The 19,134-nt window shown below is 45.2% G+C and overlaps 1 protein-coding gene across 1 annotated transcript in view; it reads right to left on the bottom strand.

The window, feature by feature from the left end:
- Positions 1 to 12,718, bottom strand: part of AKAP12 (A-kinase anchoring protein 12) — a 73,814-nt gene extending 61,096 nt beyond the window's left edge. The window contains exon 1 of the mRNA XM_054722108.1: positions 12,527 to 12,718. Coding sequence (XP_054578083.1) covers positions 12,527 to 12,688 — 162 coding nt within the window. The 5' untranslated portion in view covers positions 12,689 to 12,718. The remainder of the gene's footprint in view (positions 1 to 12,526) is intronic.
- Positions 12,719 to 19,134: the final 6,416 nt, after the last annotated feature.

Here is a 19,134-nt window from a genome sequence, read left to right as displayed (position 1 = left end):
GTGGAGCAATTAATCAATGTTTCTCTCTCACACTCTCTCCCACTCTTCCATCCCCTCTCTCTCTGTCTCTCTAAGATCAATAATAATAATTTCTACAAGTTAAATCCACACTAGGCTGTGAGCATTAAGGTCAAAGATAGTTATAGGGAACTCTGTGGGTACCTTGTAATTCTTAACACTAGTCCGCAAAAAAGAAAAAAAGAAAAAGACCCCCAGTTCATTTAAAAGGAACTTTCTACTTTTCCTTTCCTTCCTGTTTACTCTTTAAATTAATTTTTATTCTAAGATCATGCAATGAAGAAAAAACACTTATCAATCTATGGTTTTCTGGTCACCACTCTGTAGCCTTACCTTTTTATGTATTTCTGGTGTGGGGAGTGCAGGCCCATCTGTCCCTCTTCGGTGCAGCCCCCCGAGAGGCTGGAATGCGTCCAGGCACCTAATCTGCCTGAGACTCCAGCACCCGGGGAACACAGGGCTCGCAGCCACCGCCTGAGAAACGTGCTCTGAGGCTGCAGGACTCTCAACCATGACCTACTTCCCGAACGCCGCGGCATTCTCCTCATTCCTCCGGGTCCTGGAGGACTGGGGAGCGGGCCCAGCTCCAGAAGTGACTGAAATCTCCGTCACTGTTCCAATCCAGATAGCACTGCAGGTCCTGTGTGGTCACCACGGAATCTCCCTTCCAGGACAGAACCTACCGAACACTCCAAGGACCCCAATGTGTCTCTAATGGGTATCAAAAGAATAACCAATCTTCGTTTTAATCAACGTAAGACAAATTGTGCATATTGTAAAAAAACAAAGACAGAGCTAAAACTGCCATCCAATTGAATTTAAACTCCGGAAGGCTTTACAAAGAAAAAAAAAAAAATCAGATATTAAAACCAATCAGCCGAAACCGGTTTGGCTCAGTGGATAGAGCGTCGGCCTGCGGACTGAAGGGTCCCAGGTTCGATTCTGGTCAAGGGCATGTACCTTGGTTGCGGGCACATCCCCAGTAGGGGGTGTGCAGGAGGCAGCTGATCAATGTTTCTCTCTCATCGATATTTCTAACTCTCTATCCCTCTCTCTTCCTCTCTGTAAAAAATCAATAAAATACATATTTAAAAAACAACAACAACAACAACAAAACAATCAGCTGGGTTTTGGCCCCATTACTTACTGTGAACTATTTTTTGTTTAAATTTTATACACTATCGCCCTAGCCAGTTTGGCTCAGTGGATAGAGCATCGGCCTGCGGACTGAAGGGTCTCGGGTTCGATTCTGGTCAAGGGCATATGTCTGGGTTGCAGGCTCCATACCTAGTAGGGGAATGCAGGAGGCAGCCGGATCAAAGATTCTCCCTCATCATTGATGTTTCTATCTCTCCCTTCCTCTCTGAAATCAATAAAAATGTATTTTTAAAAAATTTTTATACACTATCTTTCATCACGATTGGAGAAAAGATCTTGATAATCAGGATTGGTTTTAGTGGTGACATTTTTTACTGCTTTTTGGTAACTTAATTCCTATAAAACAGAGCAGAACAAGAACAAAATTTTCCATTTAAATATTTACATTAACACTATAGGAGTCAGGGGACTCATGTCTAAACATTGGTTACATGTGTCATTTCTGAAATAATTCAGAAAAATTCATCGTAGAGAGAATGCCTAATTCTTAGCAACTCCCTGTAGATTATAATCCTACCCCCCTCCCTCCAATTTACAGTTGTATATACCAATGGTAAATTAAAGTAGATAGACCACATCTGCAGTTGAACCCTGCCTAGCATTCCGTATGTCACAGGCGTGGGCAACACTGTTTTACATATACACCCAAGTGAGGGATCATTTCAAACCAAAGTTTCTTAAGAAGTATTCTACACGGAGTATGAAAAATTATCATCCAGAGTGAAAGTCTTAAAAAACACTAAAAACCATCAAACCTGTCAACGATCTTATTTATTTAATGCATCCCAGCACTACGTATTTTAGAGAGTAAGGCAAATCATCCAGGGGGGGGGGGAAGAAGCATGCCTTCCGGAACGATGGCCAGAATCAGGGAGTGACGATAGAGGAGTGATAGTGCGGCCGACAAAGCCCAGAGCCGGTGATGGTTCAATTCAGTAAGAAACCATGGGCTCTGACATGAAGGAACATAACAAACCATACATCGTCCTCTGAACAACAGACCAAAGGGCACACACTCGAGGTGGAAAGCATGGCAAAGAAGAAAGATAAATAAAGACAAACATTCCCCAAGACGCCTGCTTTCTTTGCCTGCAAATGCAATGCGAGGCAACCAGCAGGTTCCTTCGTGTGCAGGTGGACAGAGGTGCTGGGGGGAAATGGCCACTGTTGCCTGATGAAGCAGTGATCCAACCCAGTGGTGTCTGGTTAGTCGTCTTTCATTAGTATTCATTTTTGGTTTCACCTTCTCCATAGACACCCTTCCTATGGTAAGTGGTTAGGAGATCTTAACTGACTATTTTTAATGCGTAATCTTATTACATACCAACAGCTCCATCAGTGTTATCATCTCTTAGTCTGTGAGACTTGGCCTTCCGCTCTGATCCCACACCCACCACCCTCCTAGCCTGGATTGCCCCCGATCGATGCCCGGGTCTCTGCCCTGACACAGAACACTGTTAGAGAAATGGCACTGGTCTCACGCCATCACCTACAGAGTCTGCTGCAAACTCTTCTTCTTTCAAGTCTTAAGTTGCTCCTACAAGCGATGGTCTCCCTTCTAAAGAGAAATCATCGTTGGCACAGGTTTACACAGCAGTAGACAACTGAAGCTGACCTCCTGAGGCGGGTGCTCTTGTCTGACTATTGGGGAAACTGAGGTTCTCCGTATCCAAGTCTGGAAACCTCGGTATTTCCGACTGCCCCCCAGGCAAGTGTATATTCCCTGCTCCCAACCCCGCTGCCCCTGCTCATTCATGTCTGATACGCACGTCTACCATGTTGTGGAAATGTTTGCCGACACAGCCTCCCCCATCTCCCGCTCCGGTCTCACATTGCCCCCCCTCTCCCCCCCGCCCCCCGTCTCCAGCGGAGGTCCTCTCCATCTCCTGTGAGCTGACCTCCCAGGAGTCCATCAGCCACGCAGGTGGCATTTCTGCAGCTTTGCATTATTTTCTGTCAGGAACCTTCCCTGGCTCTCTGTTGCTGTGCAGCTCTTACAATGACTGGTTGCAACTCTTATTTTTCATCCTCTCTCTGTTATTCCCTTATAATCGTTCAGCCCCGTAATATGTCATGTGCTTTCTGGCCTCCCAACTAAATGGCCTTTTATCTGCCTGCCACATTCCGAAGTGTTCTTTCTATAGCAGTTATCTGGACGATTCACTGAGGAGACACATACCAACTAATGGCTATTTTTTCTATTGGCCCTCCAATTATTTCAATCTTGGTTATTGATTATTTCCTCTAGTGGAACCCTCTCAAATTACCTAGATCACGAGGTGCACAAGGGTAATGCTATGTGGTCTTATTTTGTTATCTCTCAAAGAATCTAGTCCATTGCCTTTCATATGGTGAAGTGGTTAGGAGGTATTTAATTGACTATTTTAATGCATAATGCTATTACATACCGAGAAAACAAATTAAGTTTATAAGATAACACCTGCTTCCCACTTCTTTACATTTACGTAGATATAAATTTATCATCAGAGACCAGGGTAACACCTCAGATGTAGAAAATGAAAGTATTTTAAACCACGGACTTGCTATTATAATTGACTACATTTGTAGCCAGTCCCTTAATGCTTTAAACTTAGTGTACAAAAAGACAGCAGGAAAATTTTAAAAGTAAAATGAAATCAATAAGCAGATTTACACATATATGGAAACTCAAGTTTTAACAGGAAGGACTTTTAACCAGTGGCACTGGAACAATAGGTAACCATACAGAAAACAAATTTAGATCTCTCCCTCCAGACATAAAGTCATCACATTTCTAGTGGGTGAAAGAGCTCAGTATATGAAAGGGAAAACGTTAATGTTTTAGGACTGAGCTCTGGAGTTCTCCCTTTGTCTCTGCAGTTCCCAGCACAGTTCCTGAGCACAGACACTAGCAAAGAAGTGTTTATGGAATCAAGATTGAATGGTGATTAGCGCGGGGAAAGCCAGCCCCTACTCTGATCCGCAAGCACTTGCTTAGGTTTTAAGATTTTTGTCACAGATTTTTGGAGCAGCCAAAGGCCATAAAGTAAGCCCTCGGCTACTGTCTACTTATCTAGCAAAAAGGAAGTTTAGAATTAATCAAGGAGGGAAAAGGCTTAAGAGGCAAGCAGATGGAAAGGAAAACCGTGAACAGTGACAAGTCGGTGCTTCTCGCTCAGGAAGGGTAATAGCATCTGATTCCACACCTATTCACCCTGAACAGCACTTTCTTAAGACAACCCTCTACCAACAACAGCACACTTGCTTTTGGTACAAGAGAATAAAGGAATGAAATAATGCAGAAGGAATATTTTCCTTTGTTTATGTGAGAAGGGAAATACCTAACCCTCTTCCAACATCATCTGAAACCCTCCCTTCCACCCACACTAGCTCCAACCTCCATCAGTCTGTGCTGCTGTCATCTGGGCCTGGACCACCTGGCCCTGGCCCTCCATCAGCTCCGACCCCCTACATTCCTTCTTAAGACAATGGTGGCCACACCAGGCAAATCAGAATATGGGAGAACATGAAGCTACAGAATCTCAGTCCTCCGATTGGCAGGCTTTCTGAGTCAATGCATCTAAGAATGGGCCCAGGGATGTCTTTCAAAAGCTCCCCGGGGGGTTCAACTGAACAACCAGGTTTGGGAACTGGGAAAATATAATCTCTCAACACTCCCGCAGTTTACAATGTCTGCATATAACAAACAGAAGACTGGCCAACCAGTTGTAGTGACCACCCTTCTTAACTGTGGCTGGTCTCATTTACTAATCAAATAAAACTGATATCCTCCTATCTGAAAAAAAAAAAAAAGAGTAATATGCAAATTGACCGTCACTCCAACACAGGATGGCTGCCCCCATGTGGTCAAAGATGGCTGCCTCCATGTGGACACAAGATGGCCACCAGAAGATGGCCAGCAGGGGAGGGCAGTTGGGAGGGACCGGGCATGCAGGGGAGGGAGGGCAGTTGTGGGCAATCAGGCCAGCAGGGGAGGGCAGATGGGAGAGACCCGGCCTGCAAGGGAGGGCAGTTGTGGGCGATCAGGCCAGCAGGGGAGGGCAGCTGGGAGGGACCAGGCCTGCAAGGGAGGGCAGTTGGGGGTGATCAAGCCTGCAGGGAAGGGCAGTTGGGGGGGGACCCAGGCCTGCAGGGGAGGGCAATTAGGGGTGACCAGGCCTGCAGGGGAGGGCAGTTAGGGGCAAACAGGCTGGCAGGGAAGCAGTTAGGCATCAATCAGGCTGGCAGGGGAGTGGTTAGGGGATGATCAGGCTGGCAGGCAAAAGCAGTTAGGGGCAATCAGGAAGGCAGGCAGGCGAGCAGTTGGGAGCCAGCAGTCCTGGATTGTGAGAGGGCTGTCCGACATCCCTTGACGGGTATTAGATTGGAGAGGGTGCAGGCTGGGCTGAGGGGACCCCCCCCCTGCATGAATTTCGTGCACCGGGCCTCTAGTTTTATTATAACTGGTTAAAGTTAAACAGAATACAATTACAGGGTTTCTCCCCATTAAAAACCTAAAAACAAACATCATGGAGAAACTGTAGGGAAGACTAAAACTATGGAACTAGAATGAATACTTGTAGTAAGAGAAGCAACAGTGTCTGGGAAAGATCCTGAAGTTTCCAGAGCTTTGAACACCTACCGTTTTCTGGGAAAACACATTTTTTCCAGTTAACCGAGCCAGGCCATCATTTGTTAAGAGAATGAGAAGGGACAGAGCCCAGGAGAATTGGATTTCTGTGACCCTCAATCCCCGTTTCCAACATGTATGTCATGGATCAGAAGTATGAAGAAATTTCTGGCAACTAGATTTTAGATTGTTCCCAGAGGGCAACATGTTAAATTGATAGCCTAAAAAGTAGGTCATTGTCTAAGCAAATAAAATTAAAGACAGTTTACTAACTTGGGAAGAAAAAGGAGTCAAGAAGAGTAGTCCCTCAGCCACCTTTTTGCTCTCAAACTTGCCCTATTTTGAGTAATTTCCAGAGGGAAAGTCTTTAAAAATTAACTCACAGTAAAATAAAACATAGCCTTTTATTTAATGCTCTGAAAGCCAGTCCAGTTCCTGACTGGGTGGCCAATATACATGACAAGGCACTCAACCTCATCATTAAAAATGCACCAAGGAAATTCAAGTGCCAATTGAGGTACAGACCGACCAGTATTAGAAAATCTGTGATGCATTGAGGCAAAGGCTTTGGAAAGCGAGTGCTGACCTCCTAGACAGTAGGGATGCAAAGTGGAAGAATCTCTTTGTTAAGAGGTTTAACAAGGGCTATCAAAATTTAAAGTGAATATAAATCCTCTGATCCAGCAATTCCACTTCAGAAATCTACCCTAAAGATACACTTGCACACATACAAAGATATCTAAACTAGGATATTCCTTCCATCAATTTAATATAGCAAAAGATTAGGAAAATAGAAAAACAGGGGATTGGTTAAATCACTGTGGTACTTCAACCCATAAAGGAGAAATTTATGTATGTAGCCATTAATAAGAATAGGAGTAGATCTTTATGTCCTGATATGAAAAGATATCCAACACCTAAAGTAACAGAATATATATAATATGATCTTATTTGTTAAAGATGGGACTATTTTTATTTATATCTTTGCCCATGCATAAAGTTTTTGAAAGAATAAGCAAGAAACCACTAATATTGATTTCAAACAATGAGTACTTGAGGGATTGAAAAGAATAGGTGACTTTCACTGATAGATCCTCCCTTACCCCAACTGATGGACGGAGTATGACGTAACCTGCACCTGCGGCCTGGACATTCCTGAGCACCTAACTAGGCACCTTATATGGACTATACATTGAACCACCAATCAGCACCTGCCAAATACCCTAAGCCTTTGTCCCTAAGTACCTAAGTGCCTAATCATGTGCCTTATATGAAACCACCAATCAGCGCGTGCGGAGTACCCTAAGCCCCACCCCTCCCCATTCCTCCCCTCAAAAGGCTTGTTCACCTCTGCACGTGCTGCTGCTCCCCCTTGCGAGACAGCCCGGCAGGGTCCTCCTCCTCTCAGGCACATGCCCCATTAGGGGGGCATACAGGAGGCAGCCAATCAATGATTCTCTCTCACTATTTTTTTTTTAATTTTAAAGAAGTATTCTGTTTGTTTGTTTTTTAATATATTTTATTGATTTTTTACAGAGAGGAAGGGAGAGAGATAGTTAGAAACATCGATGAGAGAGAAACATCGATCAGCTGCCTCCTGCACACCCCCTACTGGGGATGTGCCCGCAACCAAGGTATATGCCCTTGACCGGAATCGAACCTGGGACCTTTCAGTCCGAAGGCTGACGCTCTATCCACTGAGCCAAACCGGTTTCGGCTCTCTCTCACTATTGATGTTTCTATCTTTCTCTCTCCCTTCTTCTCTCTGAAATCAATAAAAACATATATATATATATATATATATTATATATATATATTTATATAATATATATATGTTTTTATTGATTTCAGATCAATATATATGTGTACTAATGAGAAGGATATATATATATATATATATTATATATTATATATATATATTTAATCTTACCCTTACATTCTCTAATATGATGCTAATTTGCAGGAAAATGGCCAGAAATCTAATTAGACAAATCAAATAATTATAATTATAGATTTTTCAAGAATTTATTGAAAATATGCTTACATATAGTGCTTTTCCCTTCCGGAACCCAGCTTTCCTCCCCGCCCCCCATATTTTTTCATTGAATTCTTTTAAACTTATTCTGAATTGTAAGAGAACTAAGAATTGGGTTTGAGGATGTTTTCTTCATGAGTTAAAAGTACTTCATGACTATGTTTTTCTCAGAATTCAAAGTGCTATAAATACTAATTTCTCACTTCATGAACGACTACAGCATATAGGGTTATAGAGGTCAAGGATAAGCACCATTTAATTTGATTTTCCTTTCTTTGGTGTTCTACAACACTGAATATGTGTTAAAGCTGATAAAGAAGAAGAAGAAGAAAAAACCCAACTCTATTAAAATACCTTTTAACATAAGACATTTTATTTCCATTTTATTCATCATCCTGCAAGATACCAAACTAGAATGGTCCTTATAATATCAGTTTAAAGCCATCCAGGCACAGCGTTCAGTCAACCCAAATGAGTGCAAAAGGATGCACACTGAGGCCTGTGCTTTGCAGAGTGAGGCATTTCAAGTGGAAATCTCCACTGACCGCATCCATCTACCAGCCTAAATAGCTGCCGTAGAGTCAAGGGCGGGGCCTGCTGTCCCCACAGGCTACGGCTATCCTAAATGACCATCCTCGCATCGCATCTCCAATTTCAGGGCTGTGTTCCAATCAGATAGTAGCACCTTTTATAATCTGGCTAAAATCCACCAGACAGGGTAGCCACACACATAAAAACACCACTCTCGACCCAAGGGTTTGCAAAAGAAAACGAAAAAGAAACACCACTCTACTAACAAACATATAATTCTTGCCTAATCATCTTAAATGCCGACCCTTTCTGTGTAAAACTGGTGCCATAATCCCATCAAGGCCATCTTCAATCTCCGTCCCCATCTTGTAAAACAGAGGGCAAGTGAGAGAGAGCATACCGCCACCACCTCAGGCTGGAAGAGGAATTACGAAATGCACTTAGCCAACTCAATGGTCTGTTTTAACGCCGGAAAGGCAAAGCCATCCTTCCATCTGCTAATCAGATAATGGATCCTTCTAACTGAGTACAAGTTTATGTTTTGGTGCTTCAGCTCTTGTAATCAAATGGAACCACAACTTGAAGGACTGACCAGAGTCCTCATCTTCCCACCCACCAGGGACACGGGCGTCTCACTGTGGCAACTGACCACTGTTCCATTTCTACTTCTGAAGTCACTGATGAAGCAGAAAATACAGAAAGGCTAATGTAGAGGATGGTGACAGTCCAAACTTAGCCTGGAGCTTGGCTCCACAATCAAGATTTGCCAGAGTCCTGGAAGTAAGTTTGTCATTTATATGCCATATACTCCACTCTATATTGCCACCGGATTTAAAACACTCTTTGAAGACAAATTTTTAAAACGGACGATTGAGGATTAATACGAGGTTTTATTTACCCCTTGTGTTTGGCAGTCTAATATTCCTGCCCCTGTAGTGGCCAAAATAGCCAAGTCTCAAAATTAAACCTGGAAAATAATTGATCAAGCCATTTTCTCCCAGAATTTACATATTAAGACGGTAAAAAAAATTGACTAGAAGATAAGATTCCTTCCACTTATTGAAAAATACCACAGATGCCCTAGCTGGTTTGGCTCAGTGGATAGAGTGTCAGCCTGCGGACTGAAGGGTCCCAGGTTCGATTCCTGCCTGTCAAGGGCACATGCCTGGTTGCAGGCTCGATCCCCAGTGGGGGGCCTTCAGGAGGCAGCCGATCAATTCTCATCATTGATGTTTCTATCTCTCTCTCCCTCTCCCTTCCTCTCTGAAATCAATAAAAAAATTTTTTTAAAAAGAAAAATACCACAGATAAAACCAAGACTTCTGCCTCAGTGCATCTGAACGTTAAGCTTGAGCAATCAAGCTTGACCTGACAGGAGTAACAACTCAATGAGTGTAACATCTTTTGATGTGTGAGCACTTACTCAGTGAGCAACTGGTAACTGAAATTAGCAGAAACAAGGCAAGTAAACTGGACTGCTAAATAGGCAACGTGCACATGATATGAATATCCTCTTAGATGGGGGGGGGGGGGGAATCTGCTAACAGCCTTTAGTTAATCATCAACATTCTACTGGTGGGAAGGGAATGATGTATTAGTCTAAACCTGCCCAAATGTCCACAGACCCAAACAAGAAAGCTCAAGATGCAATTCATAACTATTCAATGCACTTAAGTGATCTCATTTGAGCCACCTGCATATTTGTGGCTAATATATTGGTCTATTTGATATCAAAGGCAATTCGAAATTGCCTAGCATGCCACTCTTTCAAGAGAAATAGAAACCAAAGTTCCCAAATCTGAATTTTTGCCAAAATATTCATTATATCTATTAATAACCAAACAGACTGACTTGACGTAATCACTGTCGGCTGCATGAGATGGATCACGATGAGAAGGTCAAAGGTTAAATTGTAGAAAAAATTAGATGAGCAGGGTATGGCCCGAATTGATCGTCTCTAATCAAAGCCAGGGAGCCAGTACCATCCCTTCCTGAGAGCCCACTACGTGCCAGGCAGCAGGCAACACCTGGGGGAACACCTGTTATAAACAACAGACATGGTTCCTGCCCTTGTGGAACATTCAGAATAGCTTAAAAAAAAACACAAAAAAACAACCAAAACATTAGTCAAGTCACTAAACCCACAAATGTGGAACCTGCTAGGAAGAAGGGTCCATGGCATGGTGAGAGCCTAGAATGGCAGATGGAATTACTCAGAGGTCGGGAACTAGAGTTTAACAGGGTGAAGAGGGGAGGCGAGAGGCGCGTGCTGAGTCACTGCTAACCAGAGTTCTTTAGAAAAGACTTAGGTCTTCAAAACCTGAGAAATACATTTTGCTCATTGAAATGAAAAGCTCCACGTTTTCCAAGGATCCATGTAAGTGTATTGATTGCCTCCAAATTGATAACTGGGCAGAACGCCAAAAAGGTCAGTGATATTCTGGATGTCATTTAAGCCATTTTTTTTTTTTAAAGGACAGGGTTTGGTCGTTTCAAGATGGTGGTGACCAGGAGAGAGGGAGAAGACTAAGCTTCTGGAGAAAAAAGATATAAAGAGAAGGGAATCAGAAAATGGAAGGAATATTTTTTACACGAACAAATTAGAATTTATTGGGAAGGGGGTAAGTACCATATTTCAGTGTGAAGTGTTAATAGGAGAACCTGAGGAGTAAAAGCCACGGACAAAGTGAACCTGACTAAAAGCTTTAGCAATGACACAGTAACATGACGTTCATTACTGGACTCTAAGCACGGGTTATGCAACCAGCTGACAGTAGTTGGCATTAAAAAGTGATGTACAGTAAGCATTAAAATGTGACTCAGATCTCAAAGGGACAGCCCAGTCCTTAGGCCGGGGCTGAGGCACCGTACAAAAATCTAGCTAAGCCAGGCGGTTAGCACTTGTTAGTATCTCCAACTTATAGGGGCCATGGGTTTTTACAAGGATTTGTAAGTTAAAGACGGAAGGTAATCTGGTTAAGAGCAGTCTCAGCCCAAACTAGACGGGGGCATCTAAAGAGGTCAAGACAACGAGGCCACAGTTCTGTGAAATTTACCTAGATCCCAGCTTCGTTTTCCCTATAAAAACACTTATCCAACCTATTTACCTATGTATGCATGAAACATGTACGAAACATCAATACCCCTGCCCAGATGACTCTCCAAGGTCCTCATGGCATCTGCATCCTCACATTCGACATACGACTTGTTTTTTTTAACATTAAGCGCGGTTGACCACCTCTTCCTATGAGGGCATCACAAACCAGGTTGGGCGAGGCTCTGGTAAGGAACGCACACGCTGGGAAATAGATCTAAAATCCGATGACGGGACCGAGTACAAACTCGGCTGCTGGAAGTGGCCGAGAATATTTATTTCCGCCTTGAAGGCTTAAGACCACACAATGCGAATGTCCTAGCAGGTTCACCGACGCCTTCCTAGACAAGAGCACAGACCGCATCCTTGGAAAACTTCTAGCTACTCCTCCTCCGGGATGTGTTTATCCAACCGAGTCCACAGGCAATGCCCTGAGCGAGAAACCTGTCATTCCTTCTGGAAACGCGGCGTCTGCCCAGGTTTTCTTTGGCTCCGAGCGAGCTGCACCCCAGGCTTCCTCCGCATCGGGGAGGCGTTGCCTGCTCCAGCCGCTGCCGCCGCAGGAGCGCTGGGTACCAGACCCAGGTCGCTGCGGGCACCGCTAGAAACCAGGACGGCGGGCGGCCTGGGACCCCGGGGTGGCCGGCTCGCCGGGCGGCAGCACGGGCCCTGGCCCAGCAGCTGGCTTTCCGCCTCTGGGAGAGGCAGGGCCCGGGGCTCAGGACTCTGGGCCCCGGGGGTCCGTTCCCCACGGACTCCCCCGCAGCCCAGCGCCTGGGGCTGGGTGGCTCCCGCCGGAAGAGCGGGGAGAAAGGCTCGGTTTTTATGACGGCGGATGGCGCAGTCGTCCGCCTGGAGACCCGCCACAAAGGTGCGAGCCCCCGGCCGCGCTCCCAGCAGCTCGGGTCCCGCCCCGGCGCAAAAAAGACCCCCACAAAACCCAAGCACCACCCTGAAAAGAGGGGTTCGTGCGCCCGAGTTTGCAGATGGGCTGGCCGGGCCGGGAAGTTCTCGCGGGCAGCCATCAGAGGGACCCCCCCCACTCCGCCTCCCCGCGGCAGGTGGCCCGGCGCTCCCGTACCTTGGTGGCCGGGTCCGCGGCCGCGAGGTCCGGGTCCCCCGGAGCTCCCGGCGCCGCCTCCGCCCCCGGGCTGCCGCCGCTGGGCTCGGGCTCGGCCGGCGCCCCGCTGCCCACCTCCGGCTGCTCCGGGCTCCGCTGCTCGGTGGAGCTCCCGGCACCCATGGCTTCTCCGCGGTCCTCCCGCGCCCGGCCGCCGGGTCACGCCTTCTGCGAATCGCGGGGCCGCGGGGCAGAGCGAGAGGCCGTGCGCCCGCGGGGTCCCAAGAGCGCCTTCCTCTCCCGCTCCGCCTCCGAACGCGCCCGGACTGCGAATGGAGGAGACGCGCCCGTGGCAAACTCCTTAAAAGAAAGAAAAAAAAAAGAGAGAGAGCCACCTCTTTGCCTCCTCCTCCCCCTTGTTTTCCCCCGGCTTCATCACATGAGCGCCGCCCAGACACGCCTTGCAGCAGCATCCACCCCCCCCCCGCCCCCCCCCCGCCCCAGGCGCAGCGAGTCGCCAGCCCAGGTCCCGGAGAGCGGCCCCCAGGGCGCCTCCCGTTCCGAAAGGGGGACCTGAGCTGGGGGATGCCCCAGGACTGCCGACGGTGAGGGGGGGATGGAGCCAGAGGGGAGGGCAGGAAGCCTCCGGGGAGATGGGGTTCGCCGGGTTTATTCAATGATAGATACCCAAGGCGGGAGCTGCTGCTGCAGCTGACTTTCAGCTCGCCCAGCTGCGACCCCAAAGCCCCACTGGCTCCCCTTCCGAGGGTGGTGGACCCTGAAGGTTTGTTCCTGCCCCCGCCCCATGAACAGCGGAAAGGCGAGCGCTCCTTGGCTTCCCTCTGGTCGGACCATATTAGGACACCTCACGTGGCCGGAGCGGGGAATGGAGAGGTGAGCGCAGTCAGGCCACCGAGGAGGTGGGCCCGGCGGCCCCGCGCTCCCCGGCGACCCGGAACGGTGATGTCAGGCGGTGTCATCGGCAACGCCGGCCACCCTCCTTCCCTGGGGGATCGGGAAATGAGGCGAGTTACTGGAAAGGAGGGCCTGATGCCGGAGGTCCAGGCTGCTTCTGCCTGCGCCATGCTGGACAGGATGGGATAGATCTTCATTTACATCGGTCTTTCTCCCCAGATAAAGGCTCTAAACAACATCAGCCTGAGGGGCGTGCTTTCTCTCCCTTCCTCCTTTTGAATCGTGTTTGTTATATGAACATAGCAGGCAGTCAATAAATATTTGAACTACGTGAAAATCTTAGCTGGATTATTTGACACATAAGCATGAAGGTGGTGGGGCTGCAAGAGGAATGACCCCAGGTTTAACTAGCAAATTAAACGCCTTAGTTTTCATAAATAGTTGGAATATTGACATTAGATGCCAGATAAATATCCCAGACCCAGATTTAATACACTTTAATAGAGTTGATGTAAGCAGCAGTTCAGTACTGGAATATTTTGTGCCTAATTGATTGTGTGTTAGTTATCAGGAGTAAAACTTTTCTGAATTTATCATTTTTAAAAAATATTTTATTGATTTTTACGGAGAGGAAGGGAAAGGGATAGAGAGTTAGAAACATTGATGAGATGAGAGAGAAACATTGATCAGCTGCCTCCTGCATACCCCTTACTGGGGATGTGCCCAAAACCAAGGTACATGCCCTTGACTGGAATTGAACCTGGGACCCTTGAGTCCGAAGGCAGATGCTCTATCCACTGAGCCAAACCGGTTAGGGCTGAATTTATCATTTTTATTTGAAGGCGTACATAAGGACCATGTTCTCTGGAATTTTACCCCTTAAAAAGCAGTATATTTGCCAAATGGCTGGTTTTCAGCATTTTTAAGCATTTCACCCATTTCAACTTACATTTTGACTATTTAGGAAGCATTACTTATTCTGCACAGGCACTATGCAAAGCACTTTGTGTATATAATCACATTTAATCCTTACAACAACCACCCTCTGACATAGGTCCTGTATTCACTTTATCAATCAGTGGGAGAAAGCAGGCTCAGAGAAATTAAATCCGCCGCTCAAGGCTTCACCACCGGCCGATGGAATTGTCAGGAGCTGTCCCACACGGAACCACTGCACATTTTACTCTCCTGAAGGAAGCTCCAATGGGTTCTCTCTCAGGATTGTCAGTGAAAAGTCGCATGTAGACCTCAGCTAGGATGTTCAGAGCTGGAAACACTGTTAAAGCTTATTTGAGAATGATTAAGTCAGCACATCTGAAAATGTATCTGTAAGTAGTACAAATACTATCAAAATTTCCCATTCCGTGAGATTACATTTATTCTGTTATTTGGAAAATTCTTAACAAAGCTTTTCACATCTCCCAGTCCTTATAGACTGCAAGTCAAAGATTTCAGGGTAACCGTATACAACCCACATGCTGAGGAAGATTACCAACTGTTCGGTTCATGTTTATTTTTCAGGCTGTGAAGATGCTTGTGTTCTTTTTGTTGTTGTTGTTAATTCTCACCCGAGGATATTTTCCCATTGATTTTTAGGGAAAGTAGAAGAGAGGGAAAGATATATATAGAGAGAAACACATCGATTGGTTGCCTCCTGCACGAGCTCCCGACCAGGGCCTGGGCTGGGGAGGAGCCTGCAACGTGCCCTTGACTGGATCAAGCCCGGGGACCCTTTGGTCCGCAGGCTGACTCTCTATCCACTGAGCCAAACCGGCTAGGGCTGTTCTTATTTTTTAAAGCAAAATTTTATGTTTAAAAATGTGCACATCCTAGTACTTTCTTTTCTGCCTGAAACAGCTCCATGATAAGAAGGTGTTAAGAATAATGGGCACCTTTGTAGATTCACACAAGCACACACGTAACTCCCTTGGGTTTGTAGCCTGGCCAAAGAATCGCTTCCATCAGCCTTACAGATGGGAGTTACTCTTGGTTGAGTTATTTTTGTTAAGAAGAGTGGTTATGTTATTTACTGTGCCCAGCAATGAGATGTCCCAACCTTTTTGGATATTCTGTTAGTGCTTCAGAACATTACAAAGTTTGTTCATTCATTCATTCATTCATTCACTCATTCATTCTTTCAACACATACCTACTGAGTGCCTATTATGTGCCAAGCACCCGCTCAAGGCTCTAAATCAAGTCACCACCGCTTTCTTTTCGAAGGTGTTGGAGACTCCTTCGGGGAGAATTGCTTGCCTTAGTGTCAGTGATGGCGAGGGAGGCAGCTGTTCTCTGTTTTCCACTTCTCAGTTCGAGGCTGTCGGTTACCCTAAGTTCTCAGCAGCCCTTTCCTCCAAACAGCAGGCCGCAGGTGTCCCCGCACAGCGTCTCCCGGGGGGCAGTCGGTGGTAGAGTTGTTTCCCTGAGAGAATTAATCTTCTCATAAAAACAGCTTGCGATTTCTCAACAACAAATACGTGTTTCCCGTAGAGCAGGCTGAACGTGTGGTTTTATGCTAACTTCTCCAGAACGACAGGTCACGCGAGATTTACCCGTAACATTTAGAGTCGTAGCTGGACACCGTGTACATGCACGAAGACATTTAAAAGTATGTCTTAAGTGAATTCACAAACGTGAAGCATTTCACAACTGTGTTGACACCACACCTTGAAGGAGCAGTAATAATTATGATTATTACAACAGAATTTAAAAGCAACCCTTAACTCTACACCACTGATTCCTGCTCTCGCTACAAAGCCTTCAGGCATTTTCACTGAGAACTGTCAACTCTTCACCCTTATCACTTCTTTGTTTTCTCTAAATAAAGAGCCTACTTTTCTGGAACCAATTACTTACCTCAAGATACCAAAGTCATGTAAGAACCCAACTCCTTCCTACTTTCCTCTCCTGCGTTGACTAATTATAAGGAAAAATAACTAGAAGAATTAGCAATTTTATTCAATTCATGAGTAACTAATATTCCAACATTCATATAGAAACTATAGAAAAAGTCACTATAGAAATTAAGTTCAAAAGCCAACCATCTATAGATATACACTATATATACAGTATGTATGCATATATTCACTGAGTGGCCAGATTATTCTGACCACCCCATCAGTACTTCGTTGGGCCACCTTTTGCCTTCAATACTGCGGCGATTCTTCTTGGCATTGACTCCACTAGATGTTGAAAGGTGATGCGAGGAATCTGACACCATGCCTGATGGATAGCACTGTCCAGTTCTGTGAGATTTGATGGTTGTGGAACCAGCTGCCTGATGGCTCTTTTAACTTCGTCCCACAAATGCTCAATTCGATTGAGATCTGGTGATTGTGGGGGCCACCTAAGCAAGGTGAAGTCTCCCTCATGTTCTTGAAACCAGTCCTGCACAATACGAGCACCGTGGCATGGCGCATTGTCTTGTTGGAAGAAGCCATCTCCATTGGGATACGCCATCAACATGATAGGATGAACTTGATCAGCAACGATACTTAGATATGTTGTGCTATTCAGATGTTGTTCCACACGAGTTAAAGGGCCCAAATCATGCCAGGAAAACATTCCCCAAACCATAACACTGCCCCCACCAGCTTGAAGGGTTGTACTCATGCATGTGGGGTGCATGCTTTCATGCTGTCTCCGTGAAATTCTCACTCTGCCATCTGCATGATGCAACTGGAAAGGTTGCATCGGACCACATGACTTTTTTCCAATGCTCGACTGTCCAATCCTTGTGTTCCTGTGCGAATTGGAGAGGTTTTATCTTGGTAACTGCAGACAGCAAAGGTGTTCGAACAGGCCTTCACCTTCCATATCCCATACGATGCAGTGTACGGCTAATTTGCCTACACACGTCAGGTGGTCATAACAATCTGGCTACTCAGTGTATAGTGTATATGCAAATGCTATTCTTCTACCTTTTAAGGAATGTATTGCTTTGGGATTAACTATAAAGCCAGCCATTTGTGTATCAACTTGTGGACGAAAGGGGCCCCATGCTGACCTGACAAGCTCAGGGAGGCCTGCATGGCCGTCTTACAAACTCGGAGACCTAAAGTCACCACAAAGGATGGTCTAAAATTAAACTTTAACTAAAAGCAGTTGTGGTGGGCAGTTACATCCTAGGCCAGCATCTTCACTGACAAGGTCAACCTTTACCTTAACTGAGCCTACTGTCTTTTTGCATCTATGATAACATACCCTTGAAATGTTTGGGTAACTTGTAACTAACTCCCCTCTTTCTGGAGCCCCTGGGGCACAACCAAATGTGGTAGGCACCAGGACAGATACCACAAATTCCTTCATTATCATGTTAATTGCTCCTGCACCCACCTAAGTATGTGTCCATGATTTTACTTTTTATCCAATCCCAGGAGTTCCCTCCCCCCTCCCCCTGCTTTGCTTTATCCCACCTCTTTAATCTATCACCGATGAATTTCATGTAACCCACCTATGTCCCTCCTTTGATGGCAATGTATAAATACAAATGTAACCCGCCATTCTCCGGAGCATTATCTCAATTCCTTGAGGTTCTGCTTCCCTGCATATGTCGACAGTTTGGCTCAAATAAACTCACAAAAATTCTTTACAGGTTTCAATGTTTTTTTTTTTACGTTAACGAACTTCATTTATCAAGATTTTAAAGGGAACTTGACTTGGGGTGGTGAACACACAATACAATATACAGATTATGTATTATAGAGTTATATATCAAGCATGTCAAACTCGAGGCCCATGGGCTGCATGCGGCCCACAACGAATATTTTTGCGGTCCAGCAAATATAACGGTATGTAATAAACGGTTTAATTAAAATTTTGTAACTTAATTTTTACAATATCCTGTTATGCATAATTATTAATAATGAACTACAACATTCGCTAATGACTGGTTACTATAATTGTGTTGCATTCATTTCCCTTACACGCCTTACTCGCAGGCACATTCCTCTCCACTAATACCAGCAGCGAATATTTTAGCAGCCGATTGCCACGTCATTAGTCTTGTACTGACTCGTTTGGTGTGCACATCAAGAAATATTTCGCTTTCAGAGAACAAGAAAAATAGGTTTATTTGCGTTACGCTTATTAATTTGACAGTTATGCAGTGTCTGGTAAGTTAATGTTCAAGAAAAAAATTTTTTTTATTAAAATGTCCTATTATTTTATGTTAACAACTACTCATCTATTTCAGCCCTTTGTATTCAGCATGTCTCTAGCGAAATAAACCTACATTTCTAGGAAAATTGAAGCTTCTGTTTTTTTGCGGCCCACATACACTTCAACCTTGTTCATTTGGCCCGTTTTAGCCTTTGAGTTTGACATGCTCTTTATACACTAATCTTAAAATCAGATAAAAAATTGGCTGCTGACTCAAATCTAAGATTATGAGCCCAGGGGAATTAATCCTTTCATTTGTACTCATATACATTTTCATTATATTTTTCTAGCCACTGCGGAAGCCTTTACAGAAATAATTATTCACAGAGAACTAATTTAACATTACTGCTGCCACTTCGTTCAAGATTGTCCAAATATAAACAAACGGAGGAATGAATGTAACTGAAAGGCACTCGCCAATAAACCAGTATTGCTCTGGCTCCTCATTTTTCCAGAGTTAGGCTGCTCTACGCCCACTTATGATGGGAACCAGGATGTGGCAAATGAGCCCTGGCCGGGGTGGCTCAGTTGGTTGGAGCTCCTTCCTGTACACCA

Source organism: Eptesicus fuscus, chromosome 10, assembly GCF_027574615.1.
Source record: "Eptesicus fuscus isolate TK198812 chromosome 10, DD_ASM_mEF_20220401, whole genome shotgun sequence".
In the NCBI taxonomy this organism is placed as follows: Eukaryota; Metazoa; Chordata; class Mammalia; order Chiroptera; family Vespertilionidae; genus Eptesicus; species Eptesicus fuscus.
This window is presented reverse-complemented; position numbering and strand designations above follow the sequence as displayed.